The sequence below is a fragment of the Phalaenopsis equestris genome, unplaced genomic scaffold (assembly GCF_001263595.1).
Source record: "Phalaenopsis equestris unplaced genomic scaffold, ASM126359v1 Scaffold000779, whole genome shotgun sequence".
NCBI classification, from domain to species: Eukaryota; Viridiplantae; Streptophyta; class Magnoliopsida; order Asparagales; family Orchidaceae; genus Phalaenopsis; species Phalaenopsis equestris.
In genome coordinates this window covers 275,517-296,401 of record NW_018165219.1, presented here as the reverse complement: position 1 = coordinate 296,401, position 20,885 = coordinate 275,517, and the positions used below count along the sequence as shown (strand labels likewise).

At 36.0% G+C, this 20,885-nt stretch overlaps 1 protein-coding gene across 1 annotated transcript in view; it reads left to right on the top strand.

Annotated features, from left to right (window-relative positions):
* Positions 1 to 20,885, top strand: part of LOC110031156 (probable LRR receptor-like serine/threonine-protein kinase At1g06840) — a 57,213-nt gene that overhangs the window by 5,224 nt on the left and 31,104 nt on the right. The window contains exons 4-7 of the mRNA XM_020734232.1: positions 1,618 to 2,108; positions 9,615 to 9,770; positions 11,946 to 12,229; positions 17,355 to 17,406. Coding sequence (XP_020589891.1) covers positions 1,618 to 2,108; positions 9,615 to 9,770; positions 11,946 to 12,229; positions 17,355 to 17,406 — 983 coding nt within the window. The remainder of the gene's footprint in view (positions 1 to 1,617; positions 2,109 to 9,614; positions 9,771 to 11,945; positions 12,230 to 17,354; positions 17,407 to 20,885) is intronic.

Sequence of the window (20,885 nt, the reverse complement as noted above, 5' to 3'; positions counted from 1 at the left end):
GAGACGAGCGAGCAAGCTTCGTCGATGCGGGAGATCGGGGTCGAGCAGTGGCGGGAGACGAGCGAGCAGGTTCTGTCGATGCGGGAGACGGGAGGCGGGGGTCTCTCTCGAGCGAGATCGAGCAACAGCTGGAAATGCGACAAGAAACGGAAAGCGGAGTGGGAGCGACGGGGAAAGGAGAGCTCGGAAGAAGCGAAAAATTCCAATCCGAGAGGAAGCAGACGCTCCTCTCTTTTAGAATCGGAGCGGGAGCCGTTATTTTTGGAACCAAATAATACAATTTCCAAATGCAGGGGCAGAAAATAAATGATTTCCAAATGGAGGGGAGGATTAAATGGAATGCCTTAACACCTGAAATAATCTTAATTAAGACAGAAATAAATAATCCATTCAAATTTTGAAATTTGAATTTCAAAATCAGGTGAGCTGGTGCCTAACCCGTGTTCAGCCCAAGTCCAGCCTGAATCAAACCCGAGCCGGACCTGGGTTGAGCTTGACCTGCGCACCTAAAAATGCATCGATTTCCGTGCGGTTCGCGCGAGTGTGGAACCGCAGCAATATGGGTGTCTTTTCTAGCTAAAATCGACGTTCCGGACGCGTTGGCGCGGTCCGTTTCGTCATCCGGGGTCGTCCGGACGAGTTTGCCGGCGGGCGAGTCAATTTAAGCCAAAATTGCGCGTGATGCAACAAGTGCGTTGTCGAGTCACCGAGGGTTAACCTAAGGTCGTTCGAACCTATAGGAACTCATTTTCAGACCCTCTGCATGTTGGTCCTTAGCCCTTGCAACTAGAAATTGAGTGCTTGGGACCACTCGTGCGAGTTTTCACAAAAATGAGTAAAGAAGCGGTTTGAAGTTCTATGGGAGGTGGGCTCCATTACTAGTCCGCTAGGATGGTCAACCAGGAACTCCTAAGGCTAGATCCTAGGTTCTAAGATTAGGAGGCTAAGACCTCACTAAAAATGAGGTCAACAAAGCCTTCTAAAAGCTTGACTTGAAACCAGTTTCTTAGAATAGCCTAGTGATTTTTTGGAGCGCACAGGAAACACCCTAGAAAATAGGCCAAAGTAAAGTACATATTTACATTACATGCGCTTAAACCATGTTTATTTAAGCTGCTGTTCAACATTTTTAAACTAGTAATGAGGATGGAAATTAAAAATAATGAAAGGTGTCAACTGGAAACCACACTTAAGATAACTAATGCAACACAGAAATATGGCTCGACTAAAATAAAGATTTAAACATACCGTAAATAATATTACATAGTTTGCAATTAATATATGTTTGAGACGCTTGGATCATTGGTTTTTAATCACTTGGTTCTTATTTTGGCTTCTTGTTTACTTAGTTTGGTCCATGAAGCTTGTCTATCTTGCTCATACTTGTCAACCATTTGACTTTTGCTATGTATGTTGCACCGGCGTGGATGTGCACATGAATAAGCATATACATGCCGTAATTTTTCTTCTTATGTACCTGCTCGCCTGATGTTGAAAGACATGAGATAAGGCGAAAGGATGGAGATTAAAAGTATCTACTTTATGTGATCATTGGCCTGAACGTTTTCCTGTTTATCATTGTTTGTTCTTAACCTGGTCTTCTGTTCCTGTGCCCAGGCTATACGGGAATCCTTTATGTGCAAATTCAGCGCAAGTCAATTTCGTCAACTGCCAGCCTCAGTCTATTAACCCAACATCAGGAAGAACTACAAACACTAGAATAACCTGTCAATCCTGCCCCACAGACTCAGATTATGAGTCCAATCCATTATCCCCGATACCATGCATTTGTGCCATCCCACTTAGAGTTGGATTTCGGTTAAAAAGTCCAGGAATTTCAGACTTTCATTCCTATATTGAAGATTTTAGGGTTGATCTATCCTCTCTTTTGGATTTACAGCCATATCAAGTATATTTCCAATTATATACTTGGGAAGTTGGCCCTAGGCTGAATATGTATCTAAATCTATTCCCTGACAAAACTAGTCTATTCAATACAAGTGAAGTGGTACGCCTGAGAAGAATGCTGTCTGGTTGGGAGATTACACTTTCAGACGTTTTTGGGCCTTACGAGCTCCTGAACTTCACGCTGGGATCTTATGCCAATAGTATGTTCTGATTTCTTTTTAATTTAAATTTTGTTGAAATGTTGAATTTATTTTGTTATTTTTTCACCTGTCATGTTAGTATGTTTTATTGTCAAAAAGTTGTTTTTTAATGTTTTGGAAAACTACGTGTACTGTTTCTAAACCCTTTTTTCCAGTCTTTCTTTTTTTTTTCAGTCATGAAACCTGTTGCTTAAGTCATTTCTCAACTCCTAATAGCAGACCTGAGGCTGTACACTAGCTTAGAATCAAAGGATCTGTGGCATTTCTTTTCTTGAAAAACAGAAGTTGTATTGTTAGCAAATTTCATCTTTGAAGAGGTATAATATTTTGGAAGCCATTCCTAGTACACTGAAAGTCGTCTCCATCATGGGTTTGAGAAGGGACTTGTCAAGGAACACTTGATATCACTAAGATGACTTGACATGTTTCAGTTGGAAGTGATTCTCCATTGTCTTCTTCATTCTCTTCTTCTGCCCATCTAGTGCTTAGATGCAAAATTCACAAGCTTGATAGTCTGCCTTGTGATATGTTTTGATCATTTGACAATTAATTTTATTTATATTTCTATATTTTAAATGATGAAATTGCACTTTTAGGAAGGTTGTATGTTGATTTTGTAGGTTGCAACAAGGAATGGATAACAAGAACAAACTTGAACGAATTGGAGATTGGAGCAAAATTCAGCTACTGGGCACCTAGGCGCCAGAATCATGCATAAACCCGAGAGCATGACGCCAAGGCACTAGCCAATGACGCTTAGGCGCTGCGACAGTGGGCGCTTAGGCGTCGCGATAGTGGGCGCTTAGGCGCCGGTTATGCTGTTCCAAAATCGAGAGCTTGGCGCTTAAGCGCCAGCCCTTGCCCTAAACTTAAATCAGCAGTTGGAGCAGTTTTGACTTAGAGACATGAGAAGATCATGGAAATCATGGGGAGAAAATATAAAAACTGGGGAGACGAAGTGGGGAGGGCTGCTTCTGCTTCGTTTCAGTTCTATTTTTTTTCTGCCCTTACAATAACCAAAATTCTGGAAGAACATCTACAGAAGAAGAAAGAAGGTGTGAGAGACTCCAAGGATTTGTTTGGGGCAGCTGCAGCTTATCCAACTTATTCAGATAAGCAGATTATTATGTTAAGCCGCTGATCTGCGGTTGATTCGGATAAGTTGATTGACTGTTTGGTTTGTGCGTTTGGAAAATAGTTGATCTGCAGCTGTTTTTGAAAAATGATCATTCTGCCCCTATGCTGTAGTGCTGTTTGCAACAGAACTGTCATAGCTAGCGAATGTCCCCTACATGATTTACCATATATGAAATTTTCATAACACTGAGTAAAAATAGGATTTAAGAATGCAAAAATACTACTTGAAACCTGATACAAAATAACCCCTTAAAATGCTTGTAATAGGTACTTTTGTATAAAGAAGTGGAATAAAAGCCCAAGGGGAACTCTCGGTAACGTGCGGCTTATAGGAGTGACGAGAGGGATCGCACTACAAGAAGAAGGTAACATGCGGTTTAGGACAGAGTTGATCGGTTTTGGTGCGGGGAATCGCGACAGTGGGAGAAGCGGCGAGGATTGCACGTTGCCGGCGTTGATCTCATAAATGGAGGAGAGGGATCGTGCAAAGGCTTCTAGCGTTTGGTTTGCGTGAAGAGTTCTGTGTTCGACTTGAACAGTTGATTGAGCGGGGCGGCTTTGGAAGTGACGAGGAAGAATTCGCAACACTGTATAGCGGGCGGTATGCGATGGAGACGAAGGAAGAAGGCTCGAGTTTGTTCTTTGGGAGGCTCGACAAAGAGGATATGAGTCTTATATTTGAGTGCAGAGGATGGAACGATCGCAGAAGATTCAAAAGAAGATGGTCGTGGGTCAGCATAGAGAGGGATCATGCAATGGAGGAGAGGGATCGCGCAAAGACTTCTAGCTTTTGGTTTGCGTGAAGAGTTATGTATTCAACTTGAACAATTGATTTTGCGGGGTGGCTTTGGAAGTGACGAGGAAGAATTCACAACACTGTAGAGCAGGCGGTATGCGATGGAGACGAAAGAAGAAGGCTCGGGTTCGTGCTTTGGAAGGCTCGACAGAGAGGATAGGAGCCTTATGTTTGAGTGCAGAGGAAGGACTGATCACAGAAGATACAAAAGAAGATGGTCACGGGTCAACACAAAGAGGGAAGAGTGGCACTGTACAAAGCTTCGTTGAGGGAACAGGGAAGGGAAACTGCAGTTGTTTTGTGTGATTTGTGCGTGACACGAGAAGTGTGACAGGTTAACAGGAGGAAGAAGTTCGGTGAAGGGGGAACATTGAAGTGCATGATATAGTGTGCGAAATTTTGGTGGTGAGCAGGAAGAAGAAAACACCATGAAATTGGAGGAAGATCTTTACCGTTCCATTGCGTGACCTTCAAACAAAAATGGGATGACGAAGAAATGATTGCAAGCGAGACTTTGAGATTTTGTGTGGTTTCGAGGGGACCGAATGAACGCGATAAAGAAGTGGAATTAAAGTAATTAGAATGTATTAGGAGATTTTCTGTGGTTTCAAGCGAACCGAATGAACGCGATAAAGAAGTGGAATGAAAGCAATTCAAATGTATTAGGCTCTTTATTGCGGTCAAGATTCTGATCTCGGCTACGGAAGAAAGGCGACGACCATCACCTTCCCTTTCGCTGGGCATGTCGCGGGAGAAGAAAGGAGAGACAGTGTCACCGCGCTGGTGAGAGTGACGGTCGCGAAGCCATCAAAGCGAGGGAGGGGGACACGGGAGGAAATGTCCCGAGGAACGCAGATGAAAGACGCGGGCCGCAGAATTGATCCTGCGCTCTGCGTTTAATATAAAACTTAAACCTTCGTTTCTCTGCGCAACAAGAACGCACGAAACAAATGCAGAGCCGTCGTTTTCAAAACGCTAATCGCACTTTTAAGCTGCGTCAAACGGGCCCTAAGAGACAACTGCTTATGTTTCCTTTTGTTCTTAATTGTGAAGAAGAGAAATATAAGTTATTTTTTTAGTTTTGTAAAGTATTATTCTCAAGACTCCTGAATTTTGATTTCTCTTTTAATCAAATGAATGTATTGGTGTGTACAAACATATGTAGTGAGTAATCTTCTTTTTTCTTCCTTGAAGTGGGGAAGTAAGATTGATTGGTGTAAAAGTTCTGTTTGTGTTTGAGCAAAATCATTTTCTGGTGTTGATTAACTTTCTGAACTTCATTTAAAATTTATTTTGGCCATATGATTTGATAAAATTGTTGTGAATTATGAGTTTTGGAAGAGATAATAATGGAATCAACAATGTTAATTACATTAGTATATGAGAAGAGGAATATATCTTGTAGGGTGATGCAAATATGTCCCGATGAATGCAGATGGAAGACGCTCGCTGTAGGGTCGATCCCGCGACCCACGTTTAATATAAAACTTAAACCTCCGTTTGCCTACACAACATGAAATGCACGAAACAAACGCAGAGCTGACGTTTTCAAAATGCCAATCACACTTTTAAGCTGCGTCAAACGGACCCTAAGACACAATTGCTTATGTTTCCTTTTGTTCTTAATTGTGAAGAAGAGAAATATAATTTATTTTCTGCAGTTTTGTAATATATTATTTTCAAGACTTTTGTATTTTGATTTCTCTTTTAATCAAATGAATGTATTGGTGTGTACAAACATATGTAGTAAGTAATCTTCCTTTTTCTTCGTTGGAGTGGGGAAGTAAGATTGATTGGTGTAAAAGTTCTATTTGTCTTTGAGCAAAATCATTTTCTAGTGTTGATTAACTTTCTGAACTTCATTTACACTTTGTTTTAGCTATATGATTTGATAAAAATTGTTATGAATTATGAGTCTTAGATGAGATAATAATGGAATCAACTATGTTAATTACATTAGCATATGGGAAGAGGAATATATCTTTTAGGGTGATGCAAATATTGGGGGAGAATGTTTTGATTGGTTTATTAATAGAATTTATGAAAATAAACCTATTGTTTAGTCAAACTTCTTTATACTATCGGAACGAAGTAAAGAAGAGTACTGCTTCCGTTTGTCTCCATGATTTTCTACTAGATACTCTTACATTCAAAAGTCTTATTTGAACCATTTAAGGGGAGAACTTTTAAGTACTTGAAGCCTTTAACTTCTCTGTTGTTAACTTAGGATTACTTTTATAAGATTTACATCAAATTAACATTTCAGACTAGGACTAACAACTGTAAGAGAGAACTTTTCTGTTAGAGTTCATCTCATTGTCTATGGGATCAACAACCGAATTCAAATGCCAGTATTACTGATACGTCAGGTATATTTGCGTGAGCCGCCTGTGCTTTGCAGCACTTGGTGTGTGTCACCTTGCTAGTTAATAATAGTCTTTTAGATTGTTGATAAAATTTTGAATCACAAATTTCTTCTTATTCAACTTCTTTGGCCAAGTTTACTTTTTTGATGCCTCTTATAGGATTAGGTTAGGTTGGTTTTTATATTGGGATGAATTGACTTGATTTGCGCAACATCTTTGGCATCGATTTAGAATTCCTAGGTGTTTAAGTATCGGATTGAGTTGGGGAGAGGCTATAAAATGATGAGGATTATAATATGCGAATTTGGAATGGGATTGATGCAATTTAATGGTTGTCTTGTTTAAAAATGAGGTAAAAAAATAAAACGAAAGTTCCGATGAGGTGCAGTTGCCGAGGGAGTATCCACTACATGTTCTCTTTAAGATACAAATTCAACATTTGAAGATAAATAAGCTATAATTTTCAAATAGGAGAAAACGAGAAAAAAATCTCCAAATGATATAACATAAATCAAAGCAAAAGTATCCAAACTTTTGCTATAAGAAACATATACTTATACGTATCAATTAAACCCAATTTTAATTCAAAAATAAAGGAAACTGTCGATCCCTATGGCCGAGATGTCTTCCAAATCGGGAGATCCAAGTGGGAATTTTCTTTCTATATCACGCTTGGAATGTGATTTATCATTCACGTATCCGTTAGTGAGGAAGCTCACACGTCACTCTCCTTGGGTAGGGTGAGATTCGCCTCTTCTCGAGAAACTTTTGGATTCTCGTAGTACGAAAATAAGTCAAAGACATTAAAAATAGTAATAATGTTGTAATCTCCCTACCGATCAATCTTGTATGCATGTGTTATTAATCTTCTTATTGATTTTGAATGGGCTATCAACTCCAGGCTTGAGCTTCTCAAAAGGACCTACAAAAATTCTTTACTTTTTCAATCCGATCCACACCATGTCATCTTCATTGAAGATCATAGCTTTCCTAATTTTGTTAGCATGTTTCTAATATTTAATGTTTTATTTGGCAATTTATCTCCTCACCTATTTATGTAAGGCTTAAATCTCCTTGACTCAACTATTCAACTGACAATATTGGCACTAATTCTTATGGCGTGGGAGGATTTTGTCAGTATACAACCTCAGAAGGGTAATGCTTGAGCAACTTTTACGAATGTTGAGACAATTCAAGCTCAGATGGGACACATCGCGCCGAAAACTTCTTCTTCTTGTTTTTTTTTATTTTTTGGTGTTTGCTCCTTTTGATCATGAAAGGTTATTTTGACTCACCAAACAAGCTTATTCCATCCATTTTACTAATGAAGTTCATTTGGATTGCTTCGATGGTGTTCGAAGTAAATTAGCTTCTATCTGCAAATTTTTATATTCATCATCTACTATTTATCTTAGTTTTGATCGATTTGACTTGTGAAATATATATATATTGATATCAACAGTAAGATAAATATTTTGAAAATTGGCCATCATATTGAATCGAAAGGAAATGTTTAAGGATCAACAGTTCAATTTGGGCTAAACTTGAGAGTTGAATTGACATAATAATTATTAAAATTATTTTGATATAATTGAAATGATGTAATAATATTTTTCTTAATAAAGTCATATACAATATCTAATTTGGTTGTTTCACCAATTCACTAGTTCAATCGTAGATTCTAGTTTGTTAGACGTGAAACTAGTTTTTGGCTTGGATACGGTTGAATCGGTTGGTTCAAGCCTGCTTTTTAAAAGCTTGTGTAAAATTTGTTTTTTATTGCGAGAAATCTATAAAATTTTTTTGGGTCCCATCTAGATTTTCATGCGCTTTTCACACTTAGAAATGTAAAGACATAAATACTATGAATAGGATCCTGAGAATTTTTTCTTACGTCTTATTGGAAAAAGTTTAAGAAATTGGGATTTATTATCGCCTATTGCAAAATATTCTAAAAACCTAGAACAAATGTATATATTTTCAATTTGCATGTTGGCATGACTATTAATATGATTTTTAATTTGTAGAATCTTATGCCATATGGTTACTTTTGAGCCTTCAAAATTTTCCAATGTATAAATATATATCCAATTTGAGTTTTTGATTCTTCACTAGCACTTATTTAAATTTTGGTATTGTGCTCTACCCCATTCGCAGTTGTTAAGGAAATTGTATCTAGTGAGGTTGTACTAGGTCATTCGAGTAAGCAGTGTTATTTTATTTGACGGATAATCACCATCGGATGGGCTCATGGGTGACTTATGTCTAGCTTCAATGTTTCTTACCTAAACTCTTTGATGGGTACCCTCAGCTTAACTCTCCTTAGTAGAGTTTTTTACACCGCAAGGGGACTTTGTGACTGCTATCCAATCTGAATTTATGTTTGATGCTGATGGCAGGATAGATTAAAATATTTTATTTTCTTAGCATTTTTTATTAATCGCGACCATCTGATGACCCAGTTAGGAAAGTAGATGTTTTAGATTTGACTTGTGTTACAAAAGTAGTAGACCTAAAGAGGCTAGGGCATGTTGTATACAAAATGATCTTAATTTATTAGAATTAAATGAAAATATGACACTCAAATGGGCACAATGGAAAAAATGATTCATGCAGGTGGCCCCACTTAGTGGGGTAAAGGCTTCTTGTCGCTTAGGGTTTTGTATTTGGGAATAAATGGATTTAGTTATATTAGGGTTTTATCATATTTTGTAATTTTTTAATTAGGATTTATTTTCTGTCAAAATTATAGCTGCTAGATTTGTTTGTGACCCTGGATTCTTGCACTATAAATAAAGACCTTTGGAGTTAGATCAAGATATTGGTTAAGTATTGAATGAGATATTGTATTGATGCTGGACAATCTCTTTCTCTCTCTCTCTCTCTCTCATCCTTTGTACCTCTGGATTTAGCAGGTCATTACAATCTCTAAAAGGTATGTTTTCTTATAAGGTTATGCTGGTTTGTCTTAGATATTTATTTGGAATTCATATGTTCCTGTTTCAGTGGATAATTCCATCCTTTGTGGACCCGCTTTTCTTGATACAATAGAATTTATATAATACCTTCTATTTAAAAACTGAGCTTGTAATGTTATAACTGTGTTGCTCTTGATGATTGAGAAGATAAATTTAGAAATAGAAGAAGCTTTTTTCTTTCCAATGAATTGGTAAATTTGATCACTGATAGCTCCAACTTTTTTTGCAGTTGTGCCTGCGGATGTAAAATCAAGTTTGAGTAAGGGTGCTTTAGTGGGCATTGTACTAGGATCAACTGCTGCTGGAGCTGTAATATCTTCCGCTATTGTAATTTTTATCATGCAAAAGCGCTCTAGACGTCGGGTGGATTCCAAAAGGAGAGCGTGTAAGTACAAAGCTGTCTGTAGGAATTACTCTATTTGAATAAAAATCATCCAAACATTTGTTTTATTAAAATATTTCCTGCCATCTCATTCCATGAACACTATCAAATAATATCCTGTGTTTGGGGTTGATAACCCATCATTCATTCATTGGTGAATGAAAAAGATTGAAGCTATTGAGATTATAGTGTTGTTGCAATTTGATGAAAATCAGCTTTTTTATACCTATTCTCTATTCAAGCTCATATACCATGAGTTTTTCATCTTTTATTTTTCTAATTTGTTCATGTAAGCACATGAAATAATCATGTTCTTGGATGAAACGGTCTTGTTTATCATTGCCAAAGGCAATTCTAAAATTCTAAATAGAAATGAATGCGGAGGATCGAAGACAAATTCCAAATATTTGGGAGAAGGCTTATGTAATGATGATGACATCATTTTTAGCTTCAGATTTATACCAATTACTTCACCGCCTTGGTTTTTTAATTGCCAATCATTTCTTTTTTTAAAGTTGCATTTGGCATTTGGTACAGTTTACCTAATCCTTTTTTTAACTCGTTAGCATCTTGTTCTGGCCTTTTTTCCTTCATGGCCTTTTGTTATTAAATTTAGGTAACTAGCTTATTGGTGGATTCTAATCTATTTTCTTAATAACTACCACACAATAAATATCAAGCCATCGTTTCTGTAATTTGGTTGTTTTTTCCCTTGTCTTTTTGTGAAATAAATGAAATCTACATGAATCATCTAGGAATCAATGACTTCAGATAGACAAACATGATATGCAGATTGAAAGAAGTATTAATGGGCTCAAATAATCTCATCAAGCTTGATTCAAAAGCATGACCAAATATGCAACTCTACGGAGATTCAAAAAGGCTCACACTATGTACGCCTTGTTTCACAAACACATTCTAGATTTAATATTCAAATTATATATGTTGATAATATCATTGTTACAAGAGATCAAAGTTTGGATAAAAGTAACTTGAAAAACTATATAGGAAATTAAAATCAAAGAACTTTGTATATCGTGTTTTATCAAAATGAAACTCTTTATGTATAAATCTATTGCCACCATTTCTCAAAGAAATTATGTTTAAGAAGTTTTAGAGAAACTAGTTTAATTGGAAGCAAACCTATCAACACTTTGCATATTTCTAACTTTGCATTGAGTGGTATAAGTATCATTTAGTTTAAGTTGATAAAAGAATATATCAAAGGTTGGTGGGCAAACCACATACTTGACGTTGTCTTTGTTATCGGCAGGATAAGTCAATTCATGAAAGCGCTCATGAAGAGCACATGAATACTGTTATATGGATCATCAAATACATACAAGTAAATCTCAAATATGGGCTTTTATATAAGAAAAGAAAATCCATAATTATGGAAGCCTATATTGATGCTGATCAAATTAGGCCTATAATGGATAAAATGTCTACTTCCATGTTATTGCACATATGTAACCAAATAAAATTACAATAAAATGATGTAGAAATGTCATGCAAAAGCAGAAAAAGATCCTTTACCAATGGGATTAACAAATTAATCTCTCTGCAATTATTTCTATGAAAACTTTAATTAATGATCAGTACTCCTATAATAGTATATTATAACGAAGTTGTTATTGGTATAGCATACAATTCTGCCCAATGTATGAAGATAGGGTGACAGACACTTCAATTAGGGGGAAAAAAATCATGGTGGAGATTTATGTGTCGATATATTTTTTCCTTGGATTAGATGGATGAAGTCCTGACCAAAGGATTGGTTGTACCCCTTTTTGAAAAATTCATTGACAAGTTGTGTTTGTTAGATGTTTACAAACCAGCTAGAGGTAGATTATTGAATGCTGCAGCTGACCCTCTTGCTTAAGTGGCTGGACCGCGCATGATTGCTGGGAATGTTTGATAAACAACAGCTGGCATTTTCTGATGAAGGCAGGACAACCTAAGAATTTTTAAGGGCAGCAAGTTTTAGTTTGCCTTGAAATTCCATCACATATAATTAGTTAGTTTTTGCTTGGATATGTTTATTTCATCTTCGTTTTCTCTGTACAAGCCTCTATATAATTGACCAGATTTTGACCATTGAAGAGCATAGTGTTTCATTTTTTTATCTCCTTATTTTTTTTCAACTTCCCACTATCATACAGTTTTTTGTCCATGCAGCATCAAGAACTACCATTAAATTTTATGATGTCAAGGGCTTTGTGCTTGAAGAGATGAAACGTGCCACAAACAATTTTAACAACTCTAGTTTAGTTGGACACGGGGGATATGGTAATGTATACAAGGGAGTTCTAGAAGATGGTACAATTGTTGCTATTAAGCGAGCACTACATGGATCATTACAAGGATCAAATGAGTTTGCAACAGAAATAGAGTTTTTATCGAGATTACATCATCGAAACCTTGTTTCTTTAGTGGGATATTGCGATGAAGAAGACGAACAGGTATTGTTCTTTTATCTTAACTAATATCTGAATATTTTAATTATACTTCTAAAGATCCTTTTTTTCTTTCTTTATTATTGATTGTTGCATTGAATCGCTGTGATAAGTGTCTATTACAAGTTGATGCTTTGGTTTTATTTCATTAATTCATAGCAGATTTTGTTTATGTGTATTTGTGTAGTGTATCTAATGCATGCATTCAAACAAACTTATAATTGTCTACGTTGTTCAATATCTTTTCATAAACACACTCTTTGATACCCTCCCTCTTTATACGAATACTACACAATACAAATGGAGGTACATAGTAAGGTTTTTGGTAATCTTGTGAGCTTCTCATATGAGCCCCTCTTGGCATGGCGGGGAGTTCTATTTGATACTTCAAATCATTATTTGTATAGGAAACCACCATGAACCCAACCATGCCTTTTTAACATAATGGCTATAAAATATGTCATGATTTGGCTTGATAGTTTATAATTAACCAAGTTAGAAATTACGGTCGAACATTATTAACCATTCTCTTTTTTTCTCTCATAAATAAATGATCATAACTTCTAGTAATAAAATGAGCCACTAAGAAAAACCATAAAATACACTAAACAATAATCAAATCAAACAAAAAAAACATAATTTGAGTGTAAAACAATAGTGCAATTTAACCAATAACAATACACCATTACTTATAAATAAACAGTATAAGAAACTAGAGTCATGACAAACAAACTATTACCTAGTATCAGTAGTCCTTCTATAAACAAAATCTCTCCTATCAGAAATACAATCTAGAGTTCTACATGAAAGAAACTATTAATTTTAACAGTAATTTTACTATCACTTAGTGAGCAATTACAAATTTATTATGCATTAAATTACTATATAAATGTTATGCATGAATGTCCCAAAAAAATGTGCTTCATTAATTAATCAAATTGCAAGCTTTCATTTTAAATTAGTTTTTCATGTTTCAATTTAACTGTTTATCTTTTAAACCTTTTTAAGAAGCCATATTAGGTTCACCATCATACTCGAAGGAATCCTAAAAAAGTTGTGCCAATAGGAGCGCTCAGAAGTTTGTGCCCGTAGGCACTCTCAAAAGTTTATACCCCCGTAGACACACTCAAAATTTTGCATTTGAGGTATACCTTTACCATTTTCTTTTTCTTTTTCGTGCATGGGTACTATAATGTCCTCATCTAATACCATATGTGGGTAAATCCTGACTAACTAAATTCTTTATATTTCATTTCCTTTTCGTCAAATGCATAAAAAGTCATTGAGCAATCATTTACCCTTTCATGTTCCATTTGTTTTTATTTTAAAGATTCTTTAACTTTCAATATATATATATATATATATATATATATATATATAATAAAAAATGCATATACATTTAAGAAAATAATGCAAGGTCTTTTAAAATAAATCATTAATTTAATACAAATAAAAAACAATTACTCATCTGGACCCTTGAATGTCTTTGTCAAATAAGTAAGGGTTCCTACATTACGGACGGATGAGGGTGATGAAGTTAGTCCATGAAACTCATACTAAGATTGGATCTTGGAATATATGTACTCTCACTGGTAAACTAATAGTCTATTGATGTTGTTGTCCAAAATTTGATAGAGTTTGTGGTGTGTGGTGTGGTTTGTGGATCTGTTGGTGTGTGGTGCGGAGGTGGTGGTGTGGTGTGTGGATGTGGTGTGATAGTGTCAGGTGGTTGTATCGTATGAAGGTGGTGGTGTGTGGATGTGTTAATGTGGTGTGGAGTTGGTGGTGTAGGAGAGTTGTGTGGTGTTGAGGATGAGGGGTGTAGTGTGGAGGTGGTGGTATAGGGTGGTTGTGTGATGAGGTGGTGGTGTGTAGTGTGGAGGTAGTGGTGTGGTTTGTGGATGTGTTGGTGTGTGGTGTGGAGGTGTTGATGTGCCTATCCGTGGATGTGTTGTTGTGTTGATGTGCCTGTGCGTGGAGGTGTTGGTGTGAAGGTCATGATGATGATATTGTGGCATTTCGATTTTTCTTTGATATGCGATATTGTGGCTTTCCTATTTACGTTAATTACTTTTTCTAGTGCCAGTAATATAATGGCTAAAATGAATGTGGCAGGTTCATTTATAATGTGGCATAAAGAGACAATTAATATTTTGCCACCTTTGCCTCAAGAAGGTTGATTTGGAAAATAGGTTGACAACCTATTTCAATAAGGAAGGACGACAAAATATTATTAGAAAATTCAAATAAAGTACAAGAAAATATTACGATATGATGCAGTAAAAAACAAGTGGTATTAGTTCAAGAAGGTTTGAAAAATCAGGAAGGAATTGAAGTGAGGATCAATGTGCCTTTGGTGGGATCCGATGAAGCAAACAAATGCTGCTTCCGAATAATGGGCAAAAAGACTTGTGGTGAACATTTCTGAAATGTCCTCTATTTCGGTCAAATTTTAATTTGTTTTCAAATTTAACTACATGTTATATGAATTTGTAGGTGGTGTCTGCTGCAAAAAAAATCTTTAAATACAGTGAAATTGATCCTGATCATGAGTTGGAGAAGTTGGATTATATGTTTTGGGGTGTCGTGATAACCGACAACAATGCATGTGCCCCCTGTGAAATAGGATTTGGTGGCATTCCCAAAAATTTGGGAGCCGACCAATGGGTTATTCCACTGAAGGCCCCAGTCCGGACCACCATGAATTTGAGCACGAGTCACTCTAAGCGTCTACGGGCTAAAAATAGAAAGAAATGAGAGTTACTTTCGTTAGAAACTAGATATCACAGTTGGTGGCTTTATGCAACAATGACCCCAACACATCTCAAGCAACTTTTGTCCAGCAGGTTGTACAAATTCTGAATGCAACTCTAGAATTTTCTGAGGACTTGCCGTTGTATCTATTTTCTATGAAGTTGTTCTAAGATGCGATCTGGAGAGCTTTTCATCGTGATGCCTGCTGACTGTAGGGTGGCTTACCTACAATAATTTTATGAGAGCAGGGATAATTGAGAGATATGCTTTGCATATTTTTATTTTTTTAGTTATACTCGCGTGAGGCGTTTCTATTTATTTATAGTTTTTCATTTTGATTTGGACATTTAAGCTGCTTTAGACATGCCGATTTTCTTATATGTTTTCCATACCTTGTTATACTTTTTATTTATTTCTGTAATGTTATTTGCTTATGTTGATTTTGTTAGTAACCTTTTATGATTGTATCTAATTCATTAATGCTCATGTGTTAGTCATTTCAATACTGAAATACATCGATGTAACTAGAGAAAGATGCAGGAGAGTTGCAGCTGCCGCATACTTGATGTACGAATATTATAACTCATATATTGAGTGTTCCCCTTGCATGATATCCTCATATGTTGGCGACAATTGAGTTAGGAAGTTGCTTGTGGGCCACCTACCGAGATTTAATAATATGTTTTGCATGACACAGGCCATATTCACGGATTTTTTTGGAAGAATTAAACAGATTTCATGGACTTCATGGCTTATCGAGAACGACTTCACCAGAGGTGTTAGCAATAATCCTCTACATATTATCACAGAATGAATCAATGCGATGTGCTATGGAGCGATTTCAACACTCATCTGAAACAATTTGTAGATACTTTTCAGTGGGTTGAATGCACTTGTATTTTTTTCTTCACAAGTCATAAAACCAACAGATCCTACATTCGAACGAACACTCACAGAGATTTCACATTGTATGCAGTATGTGTCATACTTTAAATTAATATCTTCTATTTACTACATTCAATTTTCAAATAAATATCGCAATTACGTAAACCATTGTTATCTTTCTAGAACTGTATTGGAGCAATCGATAGAACCCACGATGCACGCATTCCAAATAATAAGAAGATCACATTCTTCGGCCGTTGTGGATCCCCAACGCAGAATGTCAGCGGTATGCGACTTCAAAATGTATTTCACCTTTGTCATGGCTGATTGGGAGGGCAGTGCACATGACAGTTAAATTTTCAAAGCTGCAATACAGAATAACAAGTACAACTTTCCACATTTATCCACAGGTTCACTTGAAACTTAGTTACTCTTCTAATTCATTTTTCCTCAATACTAATCATGCAATTTACATCAGGTAAATACTATTTGGTTGATGCTCGATATCTGTTGCAGCGAGGGTATCTCAAGTCATATCCTGATACGAGAGACCACCTACCTGACTTTGAGCGAGCTAGCAATGTCACACGGGGCTGGAAAAAAATGTCCAATAAAAGACATTCATCTTTACCCGGTGTCATTGAGAGAATTTTTGGTATTTGGAAGAAAAAATAGGTTATACTTCGCAATGTGCCATTTTACCCATTTCCCAAAAAGGTGCAAATTGTGATTGTCACAATGACTTCCCACAATTATATTCAACGTCATATTTTCCACAACGACATCGACTTTCGTAAAGCAGACGAGAATCATAAGTAGGTCCCTGCCGAGACATATGAGTACTGTCTTGGACAGTTTTTGTCACAGTCTGAATATGATGTTTCCGAGACTTGCACTAAAGATGGGGAAGGTGCAAGCGAGATGACAGAGTGGATGAAATGTGTTATGGATGTGATAGTGCGAGAGTGATTTGAGTATTCATCATATTATTAATTGTAATGGTTGTTGAAGAGATTCACCGTTTATTGTATTTGTATTTTATACAGTTCATGTGTATTTTCGTTCTTTGTGTATTTGATATTTGATTTTTTGGGTTTTTTATGCTGTTTGTAAATGTTTTTTTTTTTTTTTGCATTTATTTTGTTTTTCTTTTGGTGGGTTTTGGAGGTCTATGATGAAACGTTTAACGTTAGGGGTTCTTCTGGATGACGTATTTTGGTGATATGCATAGTGACATGCAAGCTTTGTATTATGTGGGTTAAGGAGATGAGAATAGTATTGATAACTTGAGAGCTCGAACTATTGTGTTCTTTCTGTAATATTGATTGTTTTAATTTTTGCTTTATGTTGCCTTGGTGTTAATATTTGACACTAATTTTAAAAGAATCTTCTGGTTTATGGAAGGTGCTGGTTTTTCCTTAGTGGTGAACATTACATTTTCTTCACTCTGAATACATTTACAGCAATCCTGTTTCACGTGTTTCTCTTGCAGATGCTGATCTATGAGTTCATGCCGAATGGAAATCTGCGAGAAGTTCTTTCAAGTGAGTAGTAAACTGCATGCCCATTTGATCATTTGATTATTTTATTGTTTATAACAGAAACTTTGTAAATATTTGTTAGAATTTGCCAAACCAGTTATTGTGGTAAACTGGCATTGTTGTTTTAACCTTGTTCATTGTTTTCATGCCTATTTTATTATTCCCTGAGATATTTTTTCATTTTAAAATTGGTCGCTGTTTTAATCAATGATTATCATCATGGCTTGCTAATTAACCTGTTTTTGCTTTATTAAGATAGTCATCACTTTATTATTTAGTAGTCTAGGTAGTAATGATTGCTTATGTTTCAAAAGGAGAAAAAACTAGGTTTATTTTACTCTATTTTACTAGTTTTTTTTTCTATGCTCTCTCTAAGAAGGATTTTATTCGAGTAATTCAATAATCCGTTGTGAATCAGTCATAATAGTTCTGTTACCATCAACTGACTGTCATTTTTTGAGCAGGAACTGGGGACATGCTTGACTGATATTTATGATCCTGGTGCATAACTATGAGATTTATGATGATTATGACACGTTACAGAAAACATTAATATTTTATTTAGTGCTCTACCACTCAGCAGCTTGTATAAAATATCACGGCAAACAATACTTTAGTTTCGGCCAGCAACATGCTTTGGCTAACATCTTAGGATGTAGGATTAATAATAGTTGAGTTGAAAAAAGTTGCAAATTTAATGGCATTCTTCTCTCGTTCTCTACTTTTGTTGATTTATGGTTGTCCTAGAATATCAAGGGAATTCAAGAAAAAACCTCAAAAGCTGCCTTTGTTCATCCAAAAATGGATAAGAAAGGTTGAGGTTGATGCAATATCCTGATAGAAATTTGGGTTTTTTTTCAAAATTTAAGAAATAGATAGGAAGAAAAATTATGTACACCTAGTTTTCCATATACGCATGACCAATGGAAAGAGACAAGAAGGGTGAAGTTTCATTCTAAAATTGTTGAATTTCACTTTGTTAAGTTTTTGACATTCTTGCAAAAAAAGCGAATTTTTTGGTTTTGATTTGTAATCAAACTCAAATAATTTTTAAATTTGCAGTTGGGCATTACCCACTCGAAAAAATGAATAATGAAGAAAATGAAACCAAAAAAATTTTACTAACATGATGTAATTTAACTTAAACTAGATACTTGGTTAGTCATGCACATCAGACTTCTTATTCGAGATATCTTATACGAAAAAAATCCTTATATGCTTTATTGAGGCCATCATTATTACTATTAGCTTCATCCCAACTATTTGGGGTTGGCTTAACAATGATTCAATAATATTTGATACTATAGATCATGTAGTTATAAAGTTCTAACATAATTACCTCCAATCTATTGTAGATCATAGTGAGATTCAGGCCAATTTTGAAATTACTCTGCTTGCTGGAGTTTTTGATGAAATTACAACCATTACACTAAAATGCACCTCGCTGTTTAAGAGCTCAGCTTTATTTTACTAAGGGATCTCTCAATCTTCCCAACTTAAGTAATTGATATCCTTTTCAATTTTCTTAACCCATAATTATACACCAGACATATATTTCTATTTTCAGACTAGTGTAATGTTTTGATACTTTTTGTAACAATTTGAACCCTCTTCCATCGATATATTTTTCGCTTTTGCCTAATGTTCTCATGATTTTGTCTCATTGTTGTAACTTTCCAAGAGGTCACCCATCCCATGAGTGCACCCCCCGCACGAACAAGTTTAACTTTAGAGCTTCTAATGAAATTCTAACCATTCAACAAAAGGCATCTCTATGTTAAGAGTTTAGCTTCATTTTACTTTTTTTTGGTTTGATGTGGGGTATGAATGAACACAAAAATTACAAAACATCCAAACTTGACATCAGGAACCTGTAAGAGGCATTTTGTGCTCAAGAAGTAAAGTTGATTTATAGCATTGAAATAGGGAAGTGGGGCATTACAATAACAACAACAACAACAACAGCAAAGCCTTGATCCCACTACGTGGGTTTGAAGTGGGGCATGAATGAACACAAAAATTACAAAACATCCAAACTTGACATCAGGAACCTGTAAGAGGCCTTCTGTGCTCAAGCAGTAAAGTAGACTTATAGCCCTTCAAAATAAGTTTTAAACATGTCTAATCATTTTAGGAAAGATACCCGAAATATTCTCTATTCTAAGTCTTATGAGCTAGGATAGCTCCAATTTTACCACAATATGTAGAAATCAAGATGTCACCTCATTGATCTAGGCATTTTTGTATTGGATTCATGCGTTACATAGACATGATTGACAATTTTCTATCTTGGAAATTTGGCTAGGAATTTTGTTGCCTTAACTTTCATGGAGCTTTCCGTAGGCGGTTTGCAAAGGAATTGATCGCTAAAATTTATCTTATTTGGTTTTTGGAGCTATATTTGGAGATATCCACAAAATGCCCTCCTATCATAGGGTTTTTTTTTGTAAAGATTAAATAAGCAAAGGCATATACTCTTAACTAGGGTTTTGTAAGTCTCAACTTAGGTTTCTCTTTTGATATGATGGTTTTAGGATTGTGGCTTTACTTGGTGGTCGATATTTTGTGTTGCTTTTAACAGAATAATTTTATTGATATGAAAGAGGTTATAAATACAGTTTACATAAATTCTAAAATGGGAAAGGCATGAGTCCCAAATCTCCAAGATTACAATCATCAATTTCTAGTAACTACCTGAAGATAAAAGAATGTCCAACTTGGATTTGAAATCGTCAACTAATATGCAAGGAAGATATTTTGTTAGGTAGAACTTGAAGTCTTCATCCGCAAGGCATTTAGAGATGCTTTTAGTTTACTGCGGTTGTCTTTGACTGCATTTTCTGCATTTCCTCTAGGTAGGTGAAAATCTGCTACAGGTAATGTTACAGAGAAGTTTCCAGGGAAGTAGATAATCTATAAAGAAAGCTGTAGGATATGACCTGCGGAAAAAAGAAAACTTCCGGAGGTAGGTTTGCTGCAGGAAAAGACTCCAAAGGAGGACTTGCTTTAGGAAATGCTCTGGAGGAGGGAATGCAGCAGGAAAAAGTTTTGACAAAGGGCTTGCTGCAGGAAAAAGCTCTGACAAAGGGCTTGTTGCAGGAAAAAGCTCCGAAGGAGGGTCTGCTGTAGGAAAAGCTTCGGAAAAGGGTCTATTATAAGAAAAAGCACTAGAAGGTCTGCTACAGGAACATGCTTCCAGAGGAGGGCCTACTGCATGAACAAGCTTCGGACCTGATGCAGGAAAAAGCTTCGTAGGATAGCCGAAAAAGCTCCGGAGGATGACCTGCTTCATGGAAAAAGCTACAAAAGAGAGTCTGTTGCAAGAAAAAACTTCGGAAGAGTGTCTGCTGCAAAAAAAAAACTCTGAAGGAGGCCTTGCTGCAAGAAAAAGCTTTGGAGGATGTCTGCTGCATGGAAAAGCTCTGGAGGATGTCTGCTGCTTGGAAAAGCTCTGGAGGAGGGATGAATGAATCAGGTTTTCA